Source organism: Vipera berus (assembly GCF_964194415.1).
Source record: "Vipera berus genome assembly, chromosome: 2".
Taxonomy (NCBI): domain Eukaryota; kingdom Metazoa; phylum Chordata; class Lepidosauria; order Squamata; family Viperidae; genus Vipera; species Vipera berus.
The window spans coordinates 97,280,795-97,302,855 of NC_138203.1; the positions used below are offsets into that span (position 1 = coordinate 97,280,795).

Sequence of the window (22,061 nt, forward strand, 5' to 3'; positions counted from 1 at the left end):
GCCATACGCACTCAGGCCACGCCCACCCAGGCCACACCCACCCGGCCCCCTGAGGGCAACCGCAATGCTGATGCGGCCCTCAATGAAATTGAGTTTGACACCCCTGGCCTAATGAGTTCTCAGAGATCTTCAAGGAGTTAAAAAGAGGGAGGACAAGCCATTTGAAATAAGGGACCAGTATAACGCAACATTATACAGAAAATATGCAAGCCTTGCATATGTTTGCCTTGTTGCAAAGGTTAAACTTATAATCAATGGAAAGAAGTAAAAATGCCTCTTCTCCCTCAGCTTTTAGATGGGAGATGGTAGGGATCTTCTTCTTGTAAGATTGAGCTAAAATCTTAAGGATTTTATCCTATCATCTGTTCACTTAAACAGCAATATATCACTCAAAGCTATAAAAAAAACTTTATTAATGTTTATTCTTACCTAGATATTTTAATGCTTTCCTTCCTTCCCTGTCTTCCTTCCCTGTCTTCCTTCCCTGTCTTCCTTCCTTCCTTCCTTCCTTCCTTCCTTCCTTCCTTCCTTCCTTCCTTCCTTCCTTCCTTCCTTCCTTCCCTCCTTTCTAAGCTTTCACCAACCATGGCTGAAAATTGTGGGAGTTGAAATCCAACACATCTTGATGAAGTCAGACAAAATTAACAAATGGTTTCTAGCACAGTCTGTAGATCAATACAAAAGTTTACTCTTTAGTTTCAGGTTTGCACCATAAACATGTACTGTATACAACGCAATGGTGATTATTTTGAAGTAAATTTTCATGTGACAGAGATATAGGGTGACAAAACGTACTTAGGAAAAAACTCACTGAATTCAGAAATATTTGCTCTCAAATAAGCATGTACTGGGTTTGATTTCACAAAGAGCCATTTCTCAAATGCACGATACTCTACCTGAGCATCTCTTATTTGCTCCCATTGCTTCTGAGAAGGAAAGTCTGGCATTCTCATTTTCTTCCACTGCAAATATGGATTGGTGAGGTTGTTATCCATGTAGTATGTTACGTATACCAGTTCTTTGGGAAGAGAAAGAAAATGTAATAGTTTAAAGTTTGGCTTAAGCTGAACTTCAAACCAAACATGGTAGCTTAGAAATACAGTCTTCTGGTTCACAGTCTGTTATTCAAGTGATAGGTTTTGGGCCTGAACTCTTAGACAAAGTAGCTTTAGAAAGAAACAGAGAAGTAGGTCATCGGGAATCTAAAAAACCCAAGCTGATGCTGTTTCATCCTGTCAGCAATTGAAAAGGTTTTGCATCCTGAAATATGAAAGGGAATAGGGGGGAAAAATCCAGCTGAGCTTGACTAAGATACAATCCTCAGAAGGTTGTTCTGAAGGAAGGCAAAGCTCGACAGCCAAAGCTCAAAGTAGATACTTCAAGCCCTGAGTTGATATCTATGACTCCAATAGCTGCTCACCATTTCTCACTCTCCTGCAAATGCCCAGTTAAAAAGGTGGGGGCTTACTTCAAATGTCACTTGATGAGTGAGGGACAACAATCAAGAAACTCCAACCCCGGCTGTTGTTGAGGTGAAACCTGGGAAGCAGTTTCACTGGTTTCGGACTCTTTCTGAACACTGCTTGGGAACAACTCTTTTCCATGGGAATGAAAGCAACACTTTGCTCACGAGAACGATCCAAAGGGTGACAAGCTTTTCACCAAGTGAATTTTTCTCACAGTTAGAAATTTAAGAGATTAAATTAAGTTAAATTAAATTTAAGAGATTAAATTAAGTTGTCTCAGTCTCAGCACCAGAACCAAAACAAAAACAAAAACCAGAACAGTGAACGTACAATTGTTTCACAAAACACAATTCTGCATACTTAACATATCTTAATTAGATTCTGTGAATTGTCTATTCAAGTTAAGCCATCAGGGATCATCTGCTGACCAAGCGCCTTCTGAATTCAAATCCCCAAACCTCTTCCCCTATTGCAGGGGTGGGCAACCTTGGCTCTTTTGTGACTCATGGACTTCAACTCCCAGAATTCCTGAGCTAGCATAGCTGTCTCAGGAATTCTGGGAGTTGAAGTCCATGAGTCATAAAAGAGCCAAGGTTGCTTACCCCTGTCCTATTGCATAAAGAATGACCCTCCCGTGTCACGATTCAAACTAAATCCTAATTTAAAAATAAGTAGTTGGTGATCACTTTAGAATGAGGCAGTGTGTGTGTGTCATGCTGTAGTTGTTAGGAACTGTCCATTGCCCTGTGAGAAAAGACCTCTCTTGGATTTGTTTAGCAGTGCATGAAGCCTACTTCCCCCAATTTGAATGTAAATCTCATTTCTGGAGGGTATCAGGTTAATAGCCCTTCAAAAAGTCATAGCAAAATTTTACCTCTGTCTTTAGGATAATTGGCTATGTTTAGAATCACAGTACTGATGTTTGAGGATGTCTTGTTATCGTTGCTTGAATAGATCAGTATTGATGCCTGCCAGCTGTCCGACAATTGTAGTCCTGATGGTTTATGCAAGCTGGCTAATATTCCCAAGGCATTACAGTCTTCTGATTTGTGACTAGAAATGTTGGCAGAAACTTGCTCTTCTCCTGCACAAGAGGGAGAAAACCTTGAATCAAAAAAAGGGCTTGACATGAGAAACTTGCAGAGGAGCATTTAAAGCATGTTGCCCTAGTTCCAGAAGTCGGCCTCATGAACTGTAATTCTGTGACAGAACATTTCATCAAAAGATTTGAATTCCATGTGGGCATAAGAAGAGCTGAAGTTTGAAATAACAGATAAACCTTTAGTTGAAGACACCTAAGTTGCTGTTATTGTTTCTTCTGTTTGTTAAAAGCTGTCCTTCTAAGATTGGGCCATATTTTTTATTTTTAGATTTTTTTTATCCCCTCTTTATTATTTTTATAAATAACTCAAGGTGGCAAACATATGCACTACTCCTTCCTCTCCTATTTTCCCCACAACAACAACCCTGTGGAGTGAGTTGGACTGAGAAGGAGTGACTGGCCTAAGTTCACTCAGCTGGCTTTTGTGCCAAAGGCAGGACTAGAACTCACAGTCTCCTGGTTTCTAGCCTGGTGCTTTAACCACTAATTATTTGCTGTTGGAAGGCAAATTCCTATTACTTACATTGTTTCCCCCACACCAGTATGTGGTGACAGGTATGAAGTTTTAACTTATTGACTGATAACTGATTGGCTTATTTCCCAGTTCAACTGAATTAACATCAGCTGGTCAACATAATATATTTCTTCCTTCTTTATTTAATACTAGATACTTCATTTCCTGGAATACTTAAGGGTGTGTAGGAAATGACCAGGCTGAGCCCGAGGGAGAGGGTCAAACGCATCATCAGTCTCGAATCCCTTCATGCCCACAAGAGATTTAAGTCCAGCCCACCTTGAATTCCATTGACCCTTATCTGTCGCCAATTTGCTTTGACCATTGAACTACTAACCTTGAACTGCCTGGACTATTGATTTGACAGTGTATTTAGCAATTGTGAAAATGAAGTGGGGGGGAAGGGGTGTTGTACCTAGCAAAGCCAGCAAGCCCATTACTGTCAGCACCGGCTTCCTCACCATCTGGATGTGGGGGGGCTTTGTGTTATTCATCTGAAAGCGTGCCGTAAGTGTCCTCTGGGTGAAGTAATAAGGATGGTAACTCAGAAATGCATTGTCATTGCTTAACAAAGTGTAGTTGATGGTATTGTTGGGTTTAGCAATGAGAAGATTTTGATGCTGAGCAATTACCTGTAAAGGAACACCATTTGAAAATATGTGAGTTATTATGTTAGTTCAATAAAACAGGTATTCTTCTTCTATTTTACCTTACACTCTTTTAACTTTATTTTATCTTACCTACTATATTTTATTCTATTGTATCTCACCATAGCTATTTGATCTCATTTTACTGTATTTTACTGTGGCTGATGCTCATATTTGATATGGTCAATTGACTATCAATAAAGTATATCGTAACAAGTGATAGAAGTAATTTTCACAGGTGGCTTTTCAAGATTTTTGACAGCAAATCCACTGCAGGACAAGGTCATTATTTTAAACCAATCCTATCTAACCTGCTGCGCTTCAAATGTATTTGGATAACAATTTTCATCATCCACAACCAGGTTAGGAACATTTGAAGGCACTAGGTTGGGGAAAGGGTGATTTGCATCTCCCATATGAAATTATATAGTATATAAATCATGGCTATGAGTATTCAGTAAAAACTTGCAACAAAGCAGCTCAGATTATGAAATGCATATATATTAAAATCTGCATGCTTTATTCTGTATGAATACTATTTAGTGTATGCTTAACAGAATTTAGCCACCTTTGGGTTGCAATACGGAGAAATATGGCACTGTGCAATGCACTGAAACTCTAAAGTTATTTATTAGTATAAGACACAGTATATAAATTGATTAAATAAGTAAATGATTTGTTTCTTTTGGCTACTAGGAATTCAGCAGGTATTCGACATATGTTTTCAAGTATAACGCTGCAATAAGGGGGAAAAACCAGGTTTCAGCCAGTTAAAAGAAAAACCGAACTTTTCAGCTGTATGCTGGGTCAAAAATCCTCTTTGATACTTTTGCAGTCTTCCTTAAAAAGCATACAGTATACATAGCTGAATACAAATATTTCGTATTGGGATTACTGTACAGCTTTCATTTTTTTCTGCCTCATTTCTAATTCCAAACAGATGACTGCACTGTAAATTTTCTCTGCCTGTAGAAGAAATTAAACCCAGGATCACTGTGACAATTTGAAAACAAGAAAAGTACTGTAACATGTTAGCATCAGGGTCTACTAAGTAAGCCTTTCCAATAGCTTAAATTGACCTAATTCCCTAGCCATCTAAAATTAGGAATTTAAGAGGAGGATTGCGACAGCATAACTAATCAGATGTAGAAGGATTAATGTTCCACGCCAAAATGCGCACAAAAAAGCAGATTAGCTCTTAAGAACACTGAGTTGTGCAGAAAGGAGTTGTATAAAACTGCATTTAAAATCACAAAAGGTGTTCATGTTAAACTGAATGAGGCCAGAGAAAGACAATTCACACTATTTCTAGCCCTATTAATTTATGGAAGTGTGTGTGTGTGTGTGTGTGTGTGTGTGTGTGTGTGTGTGTGTGTGAAATAAACAAACATTCCTTGGTCTTCAGTGAAAAACTGAAGAGTAGGCAACTCATAGGAATAGAATAGAATAGAATAGGAATAGAACAGATTAGAACAGGGATATAGAACAGAACAGAACAGAACAAGAATAGAATATAGAATAGAATAGAAATATAGAACAGCACAGGACAGAACAGAACAGAATATTTTTTATTGGCCAAGTGTGATTGGACACACAAGGAATTTGTCTCTGATGCATAAGCTCACAGTATACATATAAATAGAAAGTGATGGGTCATAAATCATAAATCATAGTTACAATCATTAATCATAAGTTACAAACAACAATAGGAGAAGATAGTAGGAAAGACAAAAAGACAAGAAAAGATGAGAAACAAGACAGTGCTGTGGGAATTAAGTGTTCAGCAGAGTGATGGCACGGGAGGGGGAAAAACTATCTTTGTCTCTAATTCATACTGCATGGCATTCAACTAAAGTTCAGTGAATACAAATTCTGGACTGTCTGTCAGGTAATACCATTCCTTCCCAACATTCAGAAGCTGACGTCAATTGCTTGAAATCCATGCTGAAAAGTGAATTTGGAAAAAGATGCAAATTACATTTGACTCTTTCTCCTTCTTTCTGTCATTCCTTGATCTTTTAAAGCACGGGTGTCAAACTTGCCACGTCACGTGACGTGTTGCGACATATCACAACTTTTCTTGCATTTGCCGGAGCTGGGGTGGGCGGGCCTCCACATGATGGAACCAGCCCGTGGGCCGGCAGTTTGACACCCCTGTTTTAAAACGTGAGGATAAATTGATCAAATGCAAGGAGTGAGAAAGTAGAGGATTTTATAGAATTGGTGACTAAATTGTTGAAAGAAATCCTGTTATTCCTAAATATATATTGAAAAAGGATTGGTTACAACCTGGTTTCCAACAAGTGAAAAATATTTTCATAACCTCTCTCCATCTCATACATTCAGACTAGCAATAAAATCTGAATAATGGCATGTATCTATTTCACTTTGGGGGCAGTACATCTCAGCAGTATGTGTAAACTCTCTTATGTCAATAATGACAGGTTGGTTTGAAAATCTTACTGCTTAGCTCTCCCTCCCCACTGCAAAACCATGACTAAAAAGTATGGAGTGACTCTTGGTGGTCAAAATCAGCAGCAATGCCAGGCACATCTCCTGTTAATGAAATGGCTCCAAGAGCTATCTGACCAGCACTAAAATCTACTTCTGTCCTAATGGCACACAGAGTAGCAAGGAATATAAGCAGGGTGCAGAATAATTCCGATACCCTAAACCAGGGGTAAGCAACCTTGCCTCTTTTATGACTCGTGGACTTCAATTCCCAGAATTCCTGAGACAGCATGGCTCAGCTTAGAAACCTCTCCCTTTCCCCTCAGCATAGCTGGCTCAGGATTTCTGGGAGTTGAAGTCAGAGATGTTAACATAAGAAATTGATTATTTTGTTATCTAATTTTACCTTCCAAAAGACAGAAGCAGATGAAAAATGTGAGGTTCTTTCCTGTTGGCTTTTTTGAATTAGCTGTTTTAGATTCTAAAAGTTTAGTTCCTAAAGAAGTAACCCTGTAAATAACTTTAATGTCCTCCTCTAGTGGAGGCAACCTTGGCTCTTTTATGACTCAAGGTCTTCAACTTCCAGAATTCCTGAGACAGCATGGCTCAGCTTGGAAACCTCTCCCTTTCCCCTCAGCATGGCTGGCTCAGGATTTCTGGGAGTTGAAGTCCACGAGTCATAAAAGAGCCAAGGTTGCCTACCCCTGTCCTAAACATTCATCTAATTATTTAAGGAAGGCAGATATTGCTTTTCATTATATAACAACGATACAGACAATAAACCTACAGGAATTTTCTTTTTTGAAAACCCAAATCTTTTCTCTCCTCAGGGAAACATATGGAAAATACCTCTAGGGCATTGTTTTCTCAACCTTGGCTACGTTTAAGACCTATGGACTTCAACTTCCAGCATCTGCTGGCTGAGGAATTCTGGGAATTGAAGTCCACACGTCTTAAGGATTCTGGGAGTTGAAGTCCACATGTTTTAAAGTAGCCAGGGTTGAGAAATACTGCTCTACGGTATTGCTTAAGGGAACAGCTGCTGGTCTTTTGGACCAGTCAGAAGTTAATAGAGACTTCTTAAGATGATCTTTCAATAGCTAACGTAGGAGAAACTTGTCAACCAGACACTCATTCTCCAACTGCAAAAGTTAGCCTTCAGATAATAAAACTCACACGTAGGGGCAGAGACACTTCATCAAATAAGCATTTTATTTTATGCTTAATTCTCAGTAGTTAAAAAGATCTACCACTGTAAAAAAAAGGGGGGGGGGAAGAGGATTTATTTTTATTTTATTTTTATTTTAATTCCATTTATATCCCGCCCTTCTCCGAAGACTCAGGGCGGCTTACAAGCTTAGCAGTAGCCTTCATTCTATGTATATCCCTCTCCCCTTTTAAAAGGATGACCTTTATTTTTTAGTCCTCCAGCTTCTACTTCTTACCCAAACACAGGTAGTCCTTGACTTACAACCACTGGTCTAGTGATTATTCGAAATTACAATGGCACCTAAAAAATGACTTACGACCGTTTTTTACACTTAACAACCACTGCAGTTTCCGCCATCGTCACGTGATCAAAATTGGGACACTTGGAAACTGGCACGTATTTATGACAGTTGCAGTGTGCCGGGGGTGGGGGTGGGGGGGCATGTGATCCCTTTTGCAACCTTCCGACAAGCAAAGCCAATGGGGAAGCCAGATTCGCTTAACAACTGCATTACTAAATTAACAACTGCAGTGATTCATTGAACAACCGGGACAAGAAAGGTTGTAAATGAGGAAAAATACACATAACAACTGTCTGGCTTAGCAACACAAATTTTGGGCTCAATTGTGGTCGTAAGCTGAGAACTACTGTATACAAAATAAAAAAAGATTTGAGGTATACAACCAATGTGTGTGAAGTGGGGACAAACCCTCTTCTATCTTTCCTTTTTTTAACTAAGAGTTCATCTGAGACATCAGCTGGCTGTTTTGAGGCCATCGACTATATTAAACAGAAAACAATGGTCAACATGCTGATGGGCGATTCCCATCCCACATTTGTACACAAATGCCTAGTTAATTGTTGAAATACCTTATTTAAGATAGTGTAAACTTAAGATATCATATATTTTGGGATACTGTTTGAGTGCTCTTATGGTTTTTATGATATGACTGAATTGCAAGTTGCTTTGAGTCTTGTGTGTGCAAACGACCGAAGCAAATGAAATAAATTCACTAATTCCATCCAGGAGATCATCCAGGTTTCATCTCGTCTTGCCTCAAAATCTACAGTGATAATTCTCCCACTGTTGACCAAGCTATAAGCTATGATGGATGGATTCGTGTTTAGTAGCCTAAAATCAAGCAGTATTCACCGATTGAAAATTGTCGGATTAAATGGCAAAAGGGAATGTAGCACTATGGCGAAGCCAAGATGACAGACATGCTGGACGTAACACCCGCTTTACCCCAAAGTGTATTTTAAATTGTAAAAGAGCGGGCAGACACTCCTTTTACAGCGTGTTTACGATTACAAAAATTGCAAGGTGCAGATGCAGTTTCCCTCCATTAGGTGATGCACAAGTCCTGCCTGTGAGATATTGCAAAGTCTATAAAACAACAGACAAAGCTAAAACCACGTTCGTCAGGCCAGTTCCCGTTTAGCACCTGCCCAGCATCAGTCCAATTCTTTAGGCAGAAGCAGAGGAAATCAATTCGGGTATGTCTGCATGGCTTAGTATTTCTGAATAATTCATGGGTTGCAAAGGGAACATAGTGGATCATAACATTCATGGACATTTGCAGGGAGAGTACTTCCGTTCGGGCCTAAGCAGAAATTCTTTAAATAAAGCTCTCTAAACTGAAAACATGGGAGAAACAATTGCAGGGAGTCCTCAACTTGCAATAGCTCGTTTACTGACCGTTCGAAGTTACAACGGCACTGAAAGGAGTGACTCGTGACCGTTTTTCACACTTACGACTGCTGCAGCATCCCCAGGATCGTGTGATCAAAATTCAGATGCTTGACAGCTGACTCATGTTTATGACGGTTGGTCTGTCCCGGGGTCACACGATCACCTTTTGCGACCTTCTGACGAGCAAAGTCAATGGGGAGGCCCGATTTACTTAACAACCGTGCTACTAACTTAACAACTGCAGTGATTCATTCAACCGTGCCAAGCAAGATCGTAAAATGGGGGCAAAACTCACTTAACAAATGTCTCCCTTAACAACAGAAACGACGGGCTCAATTGGGGTCGTAAGTCGAGGACCCCCTGTATTTACTTCCAGTTCTTCTGAGCTGAAGTGCTTAGTCACAGCGTGGTCTTGAAACCCAGAAGTAACAGGGAATGCATGATGTTGGCTCCTGCAACATAACAAATACGTTATGTCGGCAGGCAGTATTAAGTCAGTTGGGAAGCAATGCCGGTCAAGTCTAAGAAGGACTTGGTTTATGATTTGAGATCATAAGAGTATTTAACAACTTCCAAATGCTCCAAGGACTTCAAACTGGAGCAGGTCCCTTTCTGGTCTAGATTAAAGTCTAAATGCTTAGCACCCTGTCCTAACCCTGACAGCCTGAATGTTTGTCACAGCGAGCAGAGCACATTGAGCAAGATAATCTAGACGAGCCTCTGTTTAATTTTTGATTCCCCATTATCCAATAAAAAATCCCCAACAAAAACTTCTACTTTTACCAGCATCAACCTTACCTTTACCACCATAGCTGCATAGGTCACATCAGCTCTCCACTGCTGGGGAATCGACCATCCTACCAGAGGATCAGCCTCATCATTGTATACAGGGACTGAGGCAAAATTGGGGAACATCTTCTGGATCTGCCCCATGGCCTCAGTTTCCTGTTCCAAGATATGAAGAGAACTCCCAGCCCCCTGGGGATCAGAAGCATTGTGATGACTGTTATTATCTAGTAACCGCACACCTGTTCTCCTATTCTTATACTGTTTTGTCAAAATGAGGCCAGGGAATCTCTCTCTTTTTGAATGGGGTCCTCAGAAGTTCCAAAGTCTATCACCAAATTAAGATTTTTTTAAAATATGACATTTAAAGAGGAATACTATTAAATAATGATAGGAGAGTAACAAATCCAACTACATTTCTACAGACGTAAATAATATTAAGCTTGTAACATGAATTAATATTAGGCTCCAAAAGCCAGTTTGGTCTCTGACAGCTAGTTTGGCCTAATGGTTAAGGCACCAGACCAGAAAGCCAGAAACTGTGAGTTCATGTCTTACCTTAGCCATGAAAGCTAGCTGGGTGACTTTAGGCCAGTCGCTCTTTCTCGGCCCAACCTACCTCACAGGGTTGTTGTTGTGGAGAAAATAGGAGGAGAAAAAGTGTACTAGGCATATTTGCTGCCTTGAGTTATTTGTAAAAATGCAGAAAGCTGGGATATAAATAGATAAATGGCTTCTATTTTATTCTTACTCTACCTGTGATTCTGTGGCTCGCTTTTATTTTATTTATTTATACAGCCTATGCCATAGTGGCAAATATCTGTAGCTCAGGTGTAGGATGAGGGTGAAGGTTCATTTCTCCGAGCTTGTGGGTTGGCTTCTGAATGTTTCGTTACCAGGCTAGGTAACAACTTCAGCAGAGTTTAGGGGATGTCAGTGTTTGTGTTCTTCTGTTTATAAGGGCTTCAGGGGTGGGTGTGTCAAGTGAGGGTCTTGTGATGGGTCAGGTGTGAGTCCTGAATGAGAGGCTTGTGATGGGTCTTGTGACGGGGAGGTTACATCAGATCAGGGTCATTGGGAGGTGAACTGCTGGTGGGGGGGCTTGCGTGGGTTGGTTGAGGGTTGGTGCTGTCTCTGATTGGCTGTGCGGTTGATCTGGATTCTGAGGGGTTCGTAGGCTAGTTGTAGGTCATTGTGTCTGTTGATGGAATTGCTGGTGGAGGGCCAGGCTTCACGAGCGTGGCGGGTGGCAGCATGGCCGATGATTTTTGTGTTGCTTCAATCGAACGGCTGCTGTTTGGTGTCAGTGTGGGTGGAGATTAAGGATTTGGGACTGTGGTGTTTGACTGCTAGCCGGTGTTTGTGGATCCCGCTTTTTAATTGATGTGATGTTTGTCCCAGGTAGAGTTGATTGCAATGGTTACAGTTGATTTTGTAGATTATATTGACTCACTGATGACTCACACCTGACCCACCACAAGACCCACCACAGACCCTTACTTGACACACCCACACACCGAAGCCCTTATAAACAAAATACTGACCCTGACATTCCCTAAGCTCTGCTGAAGATGTTACCTAGGCTGGTAACGAAACATTCAGAAACCAACCCACAAGCTCGGAGAACGAACCTTCACCCTTGCATTGTATAGTTCAGGGGTCTGGAACCTTGACAACTTTTAAGACTTGTGGACTTCAGCCCCCAGAATTCCGCAGCCAGCATAGCTGGCTGAGGAATTCTGGAACCTGAAGTCCACAAGTCTTAAAAGTTGTCAAGGTTCCAGACCCCTGGTAGAGTTCATCCAACTCTCAATAACTCTGGGCAGCTAAAAATTCAAAATATAAAATACAAAAACATATTCCTCCCCTCCTCCAAATAAATAGCCCCCAAAGCAACATATAAGCAAGAAAAACTCACCCACCAGGGACACAGACTCAACTTTGCCCAAAGTTTGGGAGAAAAGCCAGGTCCTCAATAGCTTTCTGAAGGATGGAAGCCATCCAGATCTCTGGAAGGTTATCGTTCTCCCCAAATCCCACTAGGTGACACTGCTTAATCAATGGGACTGAGAGAGAATCCATTCTGCTTCATCACACCAGATTGGCAGAAACAATTGGAGACAGGTGATCCCTCAAATAAAGGTGATAACCAAGCACCTTAAATTGCACCAGGAAGTTCATTGTTAACCTGAGCAGCTCATGAAGCAATTTTGGGGGGGGGGCACGCAGGCTTAATGAGGCATGCCCAACGTGGCCACCACTGCTGCATTCTGGACTACCTGTAGTTTCCAGGTTTAGTAGAAGAAACCAAAGCGTCAGAGATAAATAAGCCAACAAGGTAATATACACAGTGGCACTTTGAACATGCCATATAATTCTCTGCAAGAGGTAACAGCCCCTTTTTTATTCAATCCAATATTTTCCACCTTGTCTGTATTTTTTTTTATCGGATAAAAATAAATAAACGAGAACGTTTAACTTGGATCGGGAACTTTTCAAGTTCTTAGCCATTAAAAAACAAACAAACAACGAGCTGACCTTTTTATGCATGGCGATGTAGTCTAGACGGATTCCTGTCTCTCCGGTGAAAAAATTTGTGCCGTTGTAGCAATGACTGAGGAGGTTCCAGCAAATTGGAGACTTGGGAAATGGATGAAAGGAATCTCCAGGGCCTCCCAATTTTAGCTGACAACTGGCTTCCCTTAATCCTTCAGAACAAGCATCGTAGTAGTTGAGAAATCCTGGATGTAAGGTGGAAGAGTTGTGAAAGACTCAGCGTTTGATATCAATACACTATCTTATCAATGGAACAGGAAACTATCTCGCTCTTCAGAATGCGCTAGGCCAGGGGTAGGCAACCTTGGCTCTTTTATGACTCGTGGACTTCAACTCCCAGAATTCCTGAGCCAGCATGGCTCAGCATGGAAACCTCTCCCTTTCCACTCAGCATGGCTGGCTCAGGAATTCTGGGAGTTGAAGTTCACGAGTCATAAAAGAGCTAAGGTTGCCTAGCCCTGCACTAGGCTGAAATCTAACAAAGCAGGGCATATTTCAGAGCATTTCTGTATTAACAATAGCTGATTCAGAAATGTAACACTTGCCTGAACTTGTGTGTCTTCTTTGTGGCTATGGAACTTGCGACTATAGATTTGATTGTGACTGCCAATAAAATACAGTCTTATCATGTTTTAAAGCACCCTGCGGGTTCTTGTACAGGCATGGTCTTCAATATATAAATTCAAGGATAATTTCCTTTTTATAAAGCTACAAAGGAGCAGCAGAGGGAAGGGTAGCTTTACAGGTAGTCCTTGACTTACGACCACAACTGAGCCCAGAATGTATATGTTGCTAAGTGAGAAATTTGTCCTTTGCCCCATTTTACAACTTTTCTTGCCACAGCTGCTAAGTGAATTGCTGCGGTTGTTAAGTTAGTAGCATGGCTGTTCAGTGGATCTGGCTTCCCTGTTGACTTTGCCTGTCAGAAGATTGCAAAAGAGGATCCTATGATCCTGGGACCCTGTAACTGTCATAAATGTGAATCAGTTCTCAAGCATCCGAATGTAAATCACGTGACCCCCAGGGATACCGCAACGGTCATAAGGGTGAAAAATGGTCATAAGTCACTTTTTTTCCAGTGCCGTTGTAACTTCAAATGATTACTAAATGAAATGTTGTAAGTCAAGGACTACCTGTATTGTGGTTCAGGCTTAAGCACGAGAAGTCCGCTTCACCCCACGAGTTACAGCATATGTCTGCTAGAATTATACACACACACACCTCTCAAATATTTGGAAGAACGGGCCTGAGTGCAGGACAATTATTCACCAGCAGTGACAGAATTCCTGTGGGTTATGAGCCCATAAAGACCGGGATGCGTCAAATTTGTACGTATGTAATTTAGAAACAAATGCAATGCAAACTGTTTTGCATAAGACAAACAGATTTCTCATCGAAATTCTGGGCGCGACCAGATACGATCAAGCCCCTTGTGACAATATCATTATACGTAAATGCATAAGATACCCTTTCGCAATGAAATAAACTCTACAGTTCTCACTGTCACTCCAATGATCTTCCCTTCTGGCTACATTACTTCCCTTGACTTATGATCCCGAAACAGCCATGGGAGCACCCAAACTCTGATAGGGGAGAGAATAAAATAACAAGAGGGAACTCCCAACAGCCACTCATACTGCTATGTCCCTTCCTTTGGCAAGTCCATGAGAATGCTTGCGATGGCTCCTCTTGATGTTACAGGTAGTCCCTGATTTATGACCACAATTGAGCCCAATATTTCCGCTGTTATAAAAGACTAAATAACATTCCTGTCTGCTAAACTAGGCACAATAACTTCATTTTGGAAGAGTTTTGATGGCAAAATCAATTATCTATTTGATATTTATCTATTTGATCTGAGCTTTACAAGATCTAAAATGAGCAACGTTTTCCTTGCTTGCATCTAACGTCTCCTTGGAATTCTTTCCATATTATTAACATTTTTTTTAAAAAAAAGGCATTTAAAACAGCTTACCATTTACAGTCATTGATACATTGTCAAAGTCATGGTGATCTGGTTCATTCCAGGTCTCAAAATTCCACTTTGAAACATGTTTCAATCCATACCTCTCTGGAAATTAAACTTAAGAGTTAATGTATTACACTCATTTATTAAGCTCTGGTGAATGACTCTTGGGCCAAATAATTCTATGCTAGCAGATTTTGCCTTTAAGAGACATAGATGGATGATCTCCAGCCCTCCAATCGCACAGCTCTTCCCTCTTGCAAGCCTTGAGCTCGCCAGCCCTCTCTTTTTCCTACAATTCCCTCGTCATCACAAAAAATAATGAAAGGCATGCATGATTTTCCACCTGCTGTGCCTTCCTGGGGCTGCCCTCCTCCACTGTTTCGCCCAGTGGGGTGGGGAGGGAGTCGGGCGAGGCGGCAGTGGTGTGGTCAGAGGAGGGGAGCCCGAGGAAGGCGCAGCAGGTGGAAAAAGGGCCCACTCACCTTTCCAGCAGTCCTCCCGTCTTTGCCTCCACTGCCGCCATGTGCAGTCCAAAGAAGAAAAGAGGTTTGTGGGCAGTCCCACAAACAGTTTCTGGGCAGTCCCACAAACCAAAGAATTTTAACCAATCAATTCAAACTTCGTGAGGTTTTCTTTTTTTGTGAGGTTTGAATTGATTGGTTGAATTTTTTTAGTCCACTTTTTTTTTCCGGGACTGCACATGGCGGAGTAGGACTGGGAGCTGCAGGAGATGGCTGAAAGAGCCACATGTGGCTCCGGAGCCACAGGCTGCCGACCCATGGCCTGGTGAGATCCTCAGCTAAAAAGCTGATATATCCAGAATATGATTTATCTCAGCATTAATTTAGCCTCTAAATCCCATATCTAAAGTTGTCTGCTGCCTGTGGAATTCCCTACTAATGTTCAGCTATTTAGCCAACCAGAGCCATACCCGGTTGCATAAATTAAGTCACAGCATATTCAGACCAAAAAGGGTTGAACAAAAAAATATAGATTTTCACTAGCGTGGCTTTTTATAAATGTTTGCACCAACACTGAGTTTGGTTAACTCACCGATATATCTTTTGGCCAACTGTACAATCAGGCTCTTCCACTCTACCACTTGCTCTTTATCATCAAAGTCAGTGAAGTATCCTGAAGGACTTCCCATCAATTCAAAACCTTCATTTAATATAAAAAAACAAAGGCAAAATAATTCAGTCAAGAATCGATAGCAGTTTTGAATTTTTCTATGTAAGCTGCTTTAGTTCTCATTTGTGAATTATAGCTAATATCCAAGGAACCAGGGGACCAATTTCATTTACAGCGCGTAAAGCAGGGAAGGACCTCTACAGCTAATAATTTAGGATAACAACAGGCAAATAAGCCTATTAAATTCTTAAAAATGCAAATCGCCTAGTGGATACATCCGAAGGAGGCACTTCAGATTTCAAACGATAATTATAACCATGTGCCCTCTTACCAATAATTTAAACACTATCAGTTTAATTATTGATGTTCAGGTGAACAAGGCAGGTCACTGAGAAATACTTTTAAGTATTCACCCACTCTAATACAATATTTATTTTACACAGCACTTTTTTCATAGCTTTCCACACATTCTCCAGATCCTTATAAATGTTCTATGGGATGAATACATTTTATTATGTACATTCTGCTATCCCCTTATTACAGACATGGAATAAGAAATAGGTTAAAGTGTAGTGTTCATGGCTCAACTGAGAATTCATCAAGAACTTGCCAGACTATTTTAATCAGTACACTCTAATTTCTTCCTGTTGTGTATTCTTAAAATGCCGCTGAGAAACTGAGGTACAAAACAATTTGAGAAATCTTTTTGCAAAGTTCTACTTGGGCGGCTAAGTGGCCATGTCTGCTCAAGCATTCGTTTGGCTCAGATATAATTCTCCATCATTGGACAGCCTGACTCTGGTCTACAAAGGTAGTCCTCGGCTTATAACCATTTGTTTAGTGACCGTTCAAAGTTACAATGGCATTGAAAAAAGTGACTTATGACTGGACCTCACATTTACAACCATTGCAGCATCCCCACAGTTATGTGGTCAAAATTTGGGTGCTTGGTAACCGGCAAGCATGTACAATAGTTGCAGCGTCCTGAATTCGTATGATTGCCATTTGCCAGCTGGCTTCCAACAAACTAAGTCAATGAAAGAAGCTGGATTCACAGTGATTTGCTTAACAACCATGGCAAAAAGGTCATAAAATTAGGTACGGCTCACTTAACAAACACTTTGCTTAGCAATGGAAATTCTACGCCCAATCTGGTCATTAAACTGAGGACTGCCTATACCTATACTACTCAGATTGCAGTGGAGGCTCTTATAATCGTATCAATTCCTACTTCATTTCAAATAAACTTCACACTGAAGTTACTGGTTTTATTTTCCCATTGAAAAATGAACCTCAAAATTGCTTTAGGGAAGTCACTAATTGCATCCATTTCCTCACTACTTTTTCATATTATTCCCTTTTTTTATGAATAGCACAAAAAAGTCACAGCTTTGCAACAAAGCACGTTGTTTTCTGGCAAGTTCATATAACTTGTTAACCAACAATCAGTTTGTTTCATTTTGGTTTAGCCTGCCTGCTATGTGAACTCAGCTCACTGAGATTTGCTTTTAGTAGCTAGCTAAAGAAGTCATCTCTTTACCCTCTTCACTTCAAGGAAAGGGGCTTTGGTAGAGGTGCTAAGACAAACTTACAAGAATAGCTGACAGTTGGAATTGACAAGATTACTCTTTAAATAAGAGCTCTGCACCTTTTTTGGCTTATGGACATGTGGAATTATGAGAACAGAAGGGAATTCTTACAAGGGTGTGTGTGTGTCTGTGTGTGTGTGTGTGTGTGTGTGTGTGTGTGTGTGTGTGTGTGTTGCCCATTCACAAAGTGATAACATAATCAAACTACTAGTCTCTCCCTCCACAATAAATACTCAGTGTTCCTCATCCTTCCTTCCTTCCTTCCTTCCTTCCTTCCTTCCTTCCTTCCTTCCTTCCTTCCTTCCTTCCTTCCTTCCTTCCTTTCCAAATGAAGCTTAGCCATAAGCTAAGCGATAAATGATGAGGAAAGGCTGAACCTTGATGCATCCGGCCCGCGGGCCGTCAGTTTGACATCCCTGCTCTAGTGTTAAAAGACACAAGAGATGAAGCCAGAATATATACAGATAAGTCCTTGACTCGAGTGCTTGAGCTCAATATTTCTGTTGCTGACTTCCGGTGGCTCCGCGGCGACGGAGACAGCCTTCCCGGGCTGCCCGCGGCTCAGCTGAGTTTTTTTTCGCCCGAAACAGCGCCGATCAGCTGTTCGGGCGAATTTGAAGCCCCCTCCTCGGGAGAAGAGGAGGGGGTGAGGCCCCAGGTAGGGGTTGAGTTCTCCGGGGCCGCCTGAGCTTGCAGCTTGGGCGGCCGAAGGATCGAACTCCCCCGTAGCCTGGGTCGCTCCCAGCTGGCCAGCGCCTCTGCTCCTGACTTTATGGAGCAGAGCCAGGCGTCTGCGACCACCCCTGCCTGAAGGAAGGACTATGGAATAAAAAGAGCAGGCAGAGCGGTACAAGAGGAAAAGGTGAAGAGGACTATTTTATTCTACTCTCGAGCTTGATGGATTTTTTAAACTCTAAGTGAAAGTGCGTCACAATCGAAAGTAAAAGATGGCGGCTAAACCTCCCCCTAAAACTCTTAGGAGTGCTGGAACTTCCCCGGTGCAACAATCATCATTGCAGGCATTACATCCTCCTGATGTAGTGACATCGAAGGACTTACGAGATGCTCTGGATAAACTTTTGGAATCAATTAATCAATCAATGGATGATAAATTTGCAAAGATGGAGGAGAAATTGGAGAAATTGGAGGAGAGAATAGAAGAGAGGATGGAACAGAAGTTCAGCGTGATGAAGGTAGACATTTTGTCTTCAGTGTATAAAGTGGCTGAATGTGTGGAAGATTTGGATGAAAAAGTCAAAGATTTGAGTCAAAAGAATGCTATATTAGAAGCAAAAGTATTGGAGAATGAAGATTTAAGAGACAAAATGGATAGAGAATTAAGTCTTGCTCAATATTTCCAGATGCAGTTTGCCATTAGAATTAGAGGTTTAAAGGAGAATATTAAGGAAGATTTAAAGCAGCTGGTTTCTGAGGCTCTCGAAGTGGTATTGAATCAGCCAGCATCTGAAATAAAAGGAGGCATGGATAAAGTGTATCGTGTGAACTCATGGATTGCTAGACAGAGAAAGCTGCCTAGAGATGTGGTGGTTTATTTTGCAAAAAGGGAAATTAGAGATGAAGTTATACAAGCTGCCTATGATACTAAAGTCGTGATTGCTGATCAAGAAGTTCTGGTTCTAAAAGAAATTCCTCCAAAGATTTTAAGGAGAAGGAAGGATTTTACATTTCTGGTGCAAGAGCTCAAGCAACGAGATATAAGGTTCAGATGGGAGATTCCAGCTGGGTTGATGGTGATGTATGAAGATAAAAGGTACCGTTTGGTTACTGTGATGCAAGCGCGTGATTTTTACAATAATGTTTTAAAAGCAACCCCATTAACACTTCTGGAAGCTGCAAAGGGATCTGGAGAAGGAGAATATCAAGAGGCTGAAGATGGACAGATAGAGGAGAATGGTGCTGCAGGAGATCAAGTTATAACACTTTTGGATGATCCCAGAGAACAGAGGGTGACGCGTGCTGCTTTAAAACGATCAAAAAAGATAAAAGAACAAGATCAGCAGAAGTCTATGGAACTTTCACAACGTACTTACAGCCAAGTAGTGGGAGGTGGGAAAAGATTTGGATGAGGAATGTAAAATTTATATAAGTTTGAAATCTAAGAGAGAATTTTTACAAAATGTTTTATAGATGGTATTTAGACTTTAAAAAGCTAAGCATGTATCTGAATTATTAGCCTAAATGTTGGAGGTGCGGTGATAAAGACGTAATATATTTTCATATTTTCATATATGGTAGACCTGCAAAAAGGTTAAGGCTTTTTGGATAAAAATTTGATGGAATATACTAAGTTGATGTTGAATTTAATTACGGCAGCAAGACTTTTGATAGGATAGTACTGGAAAGAGGAACTGCCGACCATAGAAGAGTGGATTTTAAAGGTTTCCGACTTGGTCGAAATGGTGAAGATTTCGGCCTATTTGAAAGATTACTCGCAGGAACGCTATATTATGGAAGGGAGAAAATGGCTTGAGTTTACTCAGAATAAGTATAGGGTTAAGAAGTTTTATATTTGAATAAGTCTTCTTTCTTCTTTCTTTATTTTTTTTTCTATATTGATTTTTTTATATATATATATTTATGTATATTTAATATTACTAAGGTTTGTTTTATCCTATATAAGCTAGAGAGTGATAGATTTTAGAGTTTATGGTTGTTAGTATATGGTTGTTTATGATTGTTTTTTTTATATATACCTTGTACTTAGCTCTGGGAAGTCGGGGGGGGAGGGGGGGAGGGGGTAGAGGAAGGGGGGGAGGGAGAAGGGGGGGAGGGGGGATTTTTTAAGGGAAAAATTGTATGTTAAAACTTTTTAATAAAAAAAAATATTTCTGTTGCTAACTGAGACATTTGTTAAGTGAATTTTGTCCCATTTTACGACCTTTCTTGCTATAGTTGTTAAGTGAATCACCGCAGTTGTTAAGTTAGTAACATGGTTGTTACGTGAATCTGGCTCCCCCATTGACTTTGCTTGTCAGAAGGTCTCAGAAGGTGATCACGTGACTCCAGGACACTGCAGCCGTCATAAATATGAGTCAATTACTACATGTCTGAATTCTGATCATGTGACCATGAGTATGCTGCAATGGTTGTTAAGAGTGAAAAACGGTCATAAGTCACTTTTTTTCCAGTGCTGGCATTTAATAAGGTGCCCATTAGACTTTGTGTCTATCCAGTGCTAGTTATGGATTTTTCCGGGATCAGATATAAAACAATAATTGTTCAGCTGTGTGGAGTATAAGCTCTTCAATGCTAACATTATTTGCAAAGGCTGTGTGACTTCCAACTGACCTTTGTCCTTAAGGCCATGTAAAAATATCCATCAACTATGGTGGAAGTTTAACTTCTTGAATTGCAACATTTGCTTGTTAAAGTCTTGTAGTCATCAAGATAAGCAAATGACTGCACATAACTCCAAATATCTTCACCTAAACATTGTAAAACAGAGCTATGAATTGCCTGGTTTTATATTTACCAGGACGTAGCTTATTCTCCCAAAGAAGATCCATGAAGTTATCCAGGTTTGTGAAATTGTAGTGAAGTGTCCCATTTATCATCCTGAAAAAGAAATTGCAAGCCTTTGATAGCTGCTTGAATTGAAAGCTATTTTTCCCCAAGCATAATTTCACAAACTTTTCTTCAATAAGATAAAAGAGCAGCAAACTAATTTACAATTAGTTTGATTTATTATTATTTTGCAATAATAAATTTCTGTTAACAATAGGATAGTGTCTATGCAATTCTATATACCAGAAGAACTTTCCATATAGAGAAATCAGCCAGCTGAATTGACTTCAGCAGAATAAGATGAACTGGAGAATAAAAAAAATACCACATACATTAGCCTTTTCTAATTTAGTGCATCCAAAGACATTCAATTATAACTCTAGAATTTGAAGCCAGCATGCAGAAGGCTGAGATAGAAAGCTTTATACATGCTGACTGCAAACAAAATGAGATGTTACATGCCTGTAACATACCTATGTACATACATGTACATATATTATTTGGGAAATTTAACTGATATTGTTTCTATAAAAATATCTCATTACTGAGATTGCCTTTTATAATAAGGTATTTTTTTCTTATTTAAGAAAAACAAAAGTTGTTGGAATTATATAGAGGCCAAGATTTCATGAAAGTATTCATACTTTGATAACTGTATGCAGTAATCACTTTTGGTTATTCCATGAAGCAAATATGTTTAGTTCATATTCTATTGTAAAACACATCTTTAGAAAGTTTAGATTGGTTAAATGAATACCAGCCATGTGCTATGTTAAACAGCATTAAACATTTCACATATAAACAAATATTGGTATTTGTATCAGTTGAATTCATCACTCAAGTGACATGCAAACCAGAGTAAATGTACTATATTGCAGAAATGTTAAACATACCTTCATATGTATATTACATAATAACACAGGTAATATACTGTGAAAAAATTATCATTACCGTCTTTATCCCCCCAAATAACCAACCAAATATTTAAAATCTGCATATGGATGTGGCTAAAGATATATTATGCTCTAGATATGTGAGCAGTGATGAGCTGAACCCTGACTCTGTCACGATTGAAATAAACCATTGAAATCAGTAGTGTGAGTTAATCATGACTAGTTGAATCTAAGTTTGGATCAGATTAAATTATCATACAGTATATTTGAAATATACACATGGAACTGTTCACACATGAACAGCGAACATGTACAGCTTGCTTATAATAGAACTCACACTGTTCTGGACAGATGATAATTCCTTTGTATATTAAAGAAACCTCCAAGTTATATGACAGTGGAATACATGGGAGGAGGAGGAGGAGGAGGAGGAGGAGGAGGAAGAGGAGGAGGAGGAGGAGGATGAGAAGAAGAAGAAGAAGAAGAAGAAGAAGAAGAAGAAGAAGAAGAAGAAGAAGAAGAAGAAGAA

The 22,061-nt window shown here is 40.1% G+C and overlaps 1 protein-coding gene across 1 annotated transcript in view; it reads right to left on the reverse strand.

Moving 5' to 3' along the window:
- Positions 1 to 22,061, reverse strand: part of IDUA (alpha-L-iduronidase) — a gene marked incomplete at its 5' end in the record, with an annotated part of 49,818 nt that overhangs the window by 10,140 nt on the left and 17,617 nt on the right. The window contains 8 exons of the mRNA XM_081320326.1: positions 897 to 1,018; positions 2,341 to 2,550; positions 3,498 to 3,714; positions 9,882 to 10,061; positions 12,408 to 12,610; positions 14,401 to 14,496; positions 15,448 to 15,555; positions 20,608 to 20,690. Coding sequence (XP_081176452.1) covers positions 897 to 1,018; positions 2,341 to 2,550; positions 3,498 to 3,714; positions 9,882 to 10,061; positions 12,408 to 12,610; positions 14,401 to 14,496; positions 15,448 to 15,555; positions 20,608 to 20,690 — 1,219 coding nt within the window. The remainder of the gene's footprint in view (positions 1 to 896; positions 1,019 to 2,340; positions 2,551 to 3,497; positions 3,715 to 9,881; positions 10,062 to 12,407; positions 12,611 to 14,400; positions 14,497 to 15,447; positions 15,556 to 20,607; positions 20,691 to 22,061) is intronic.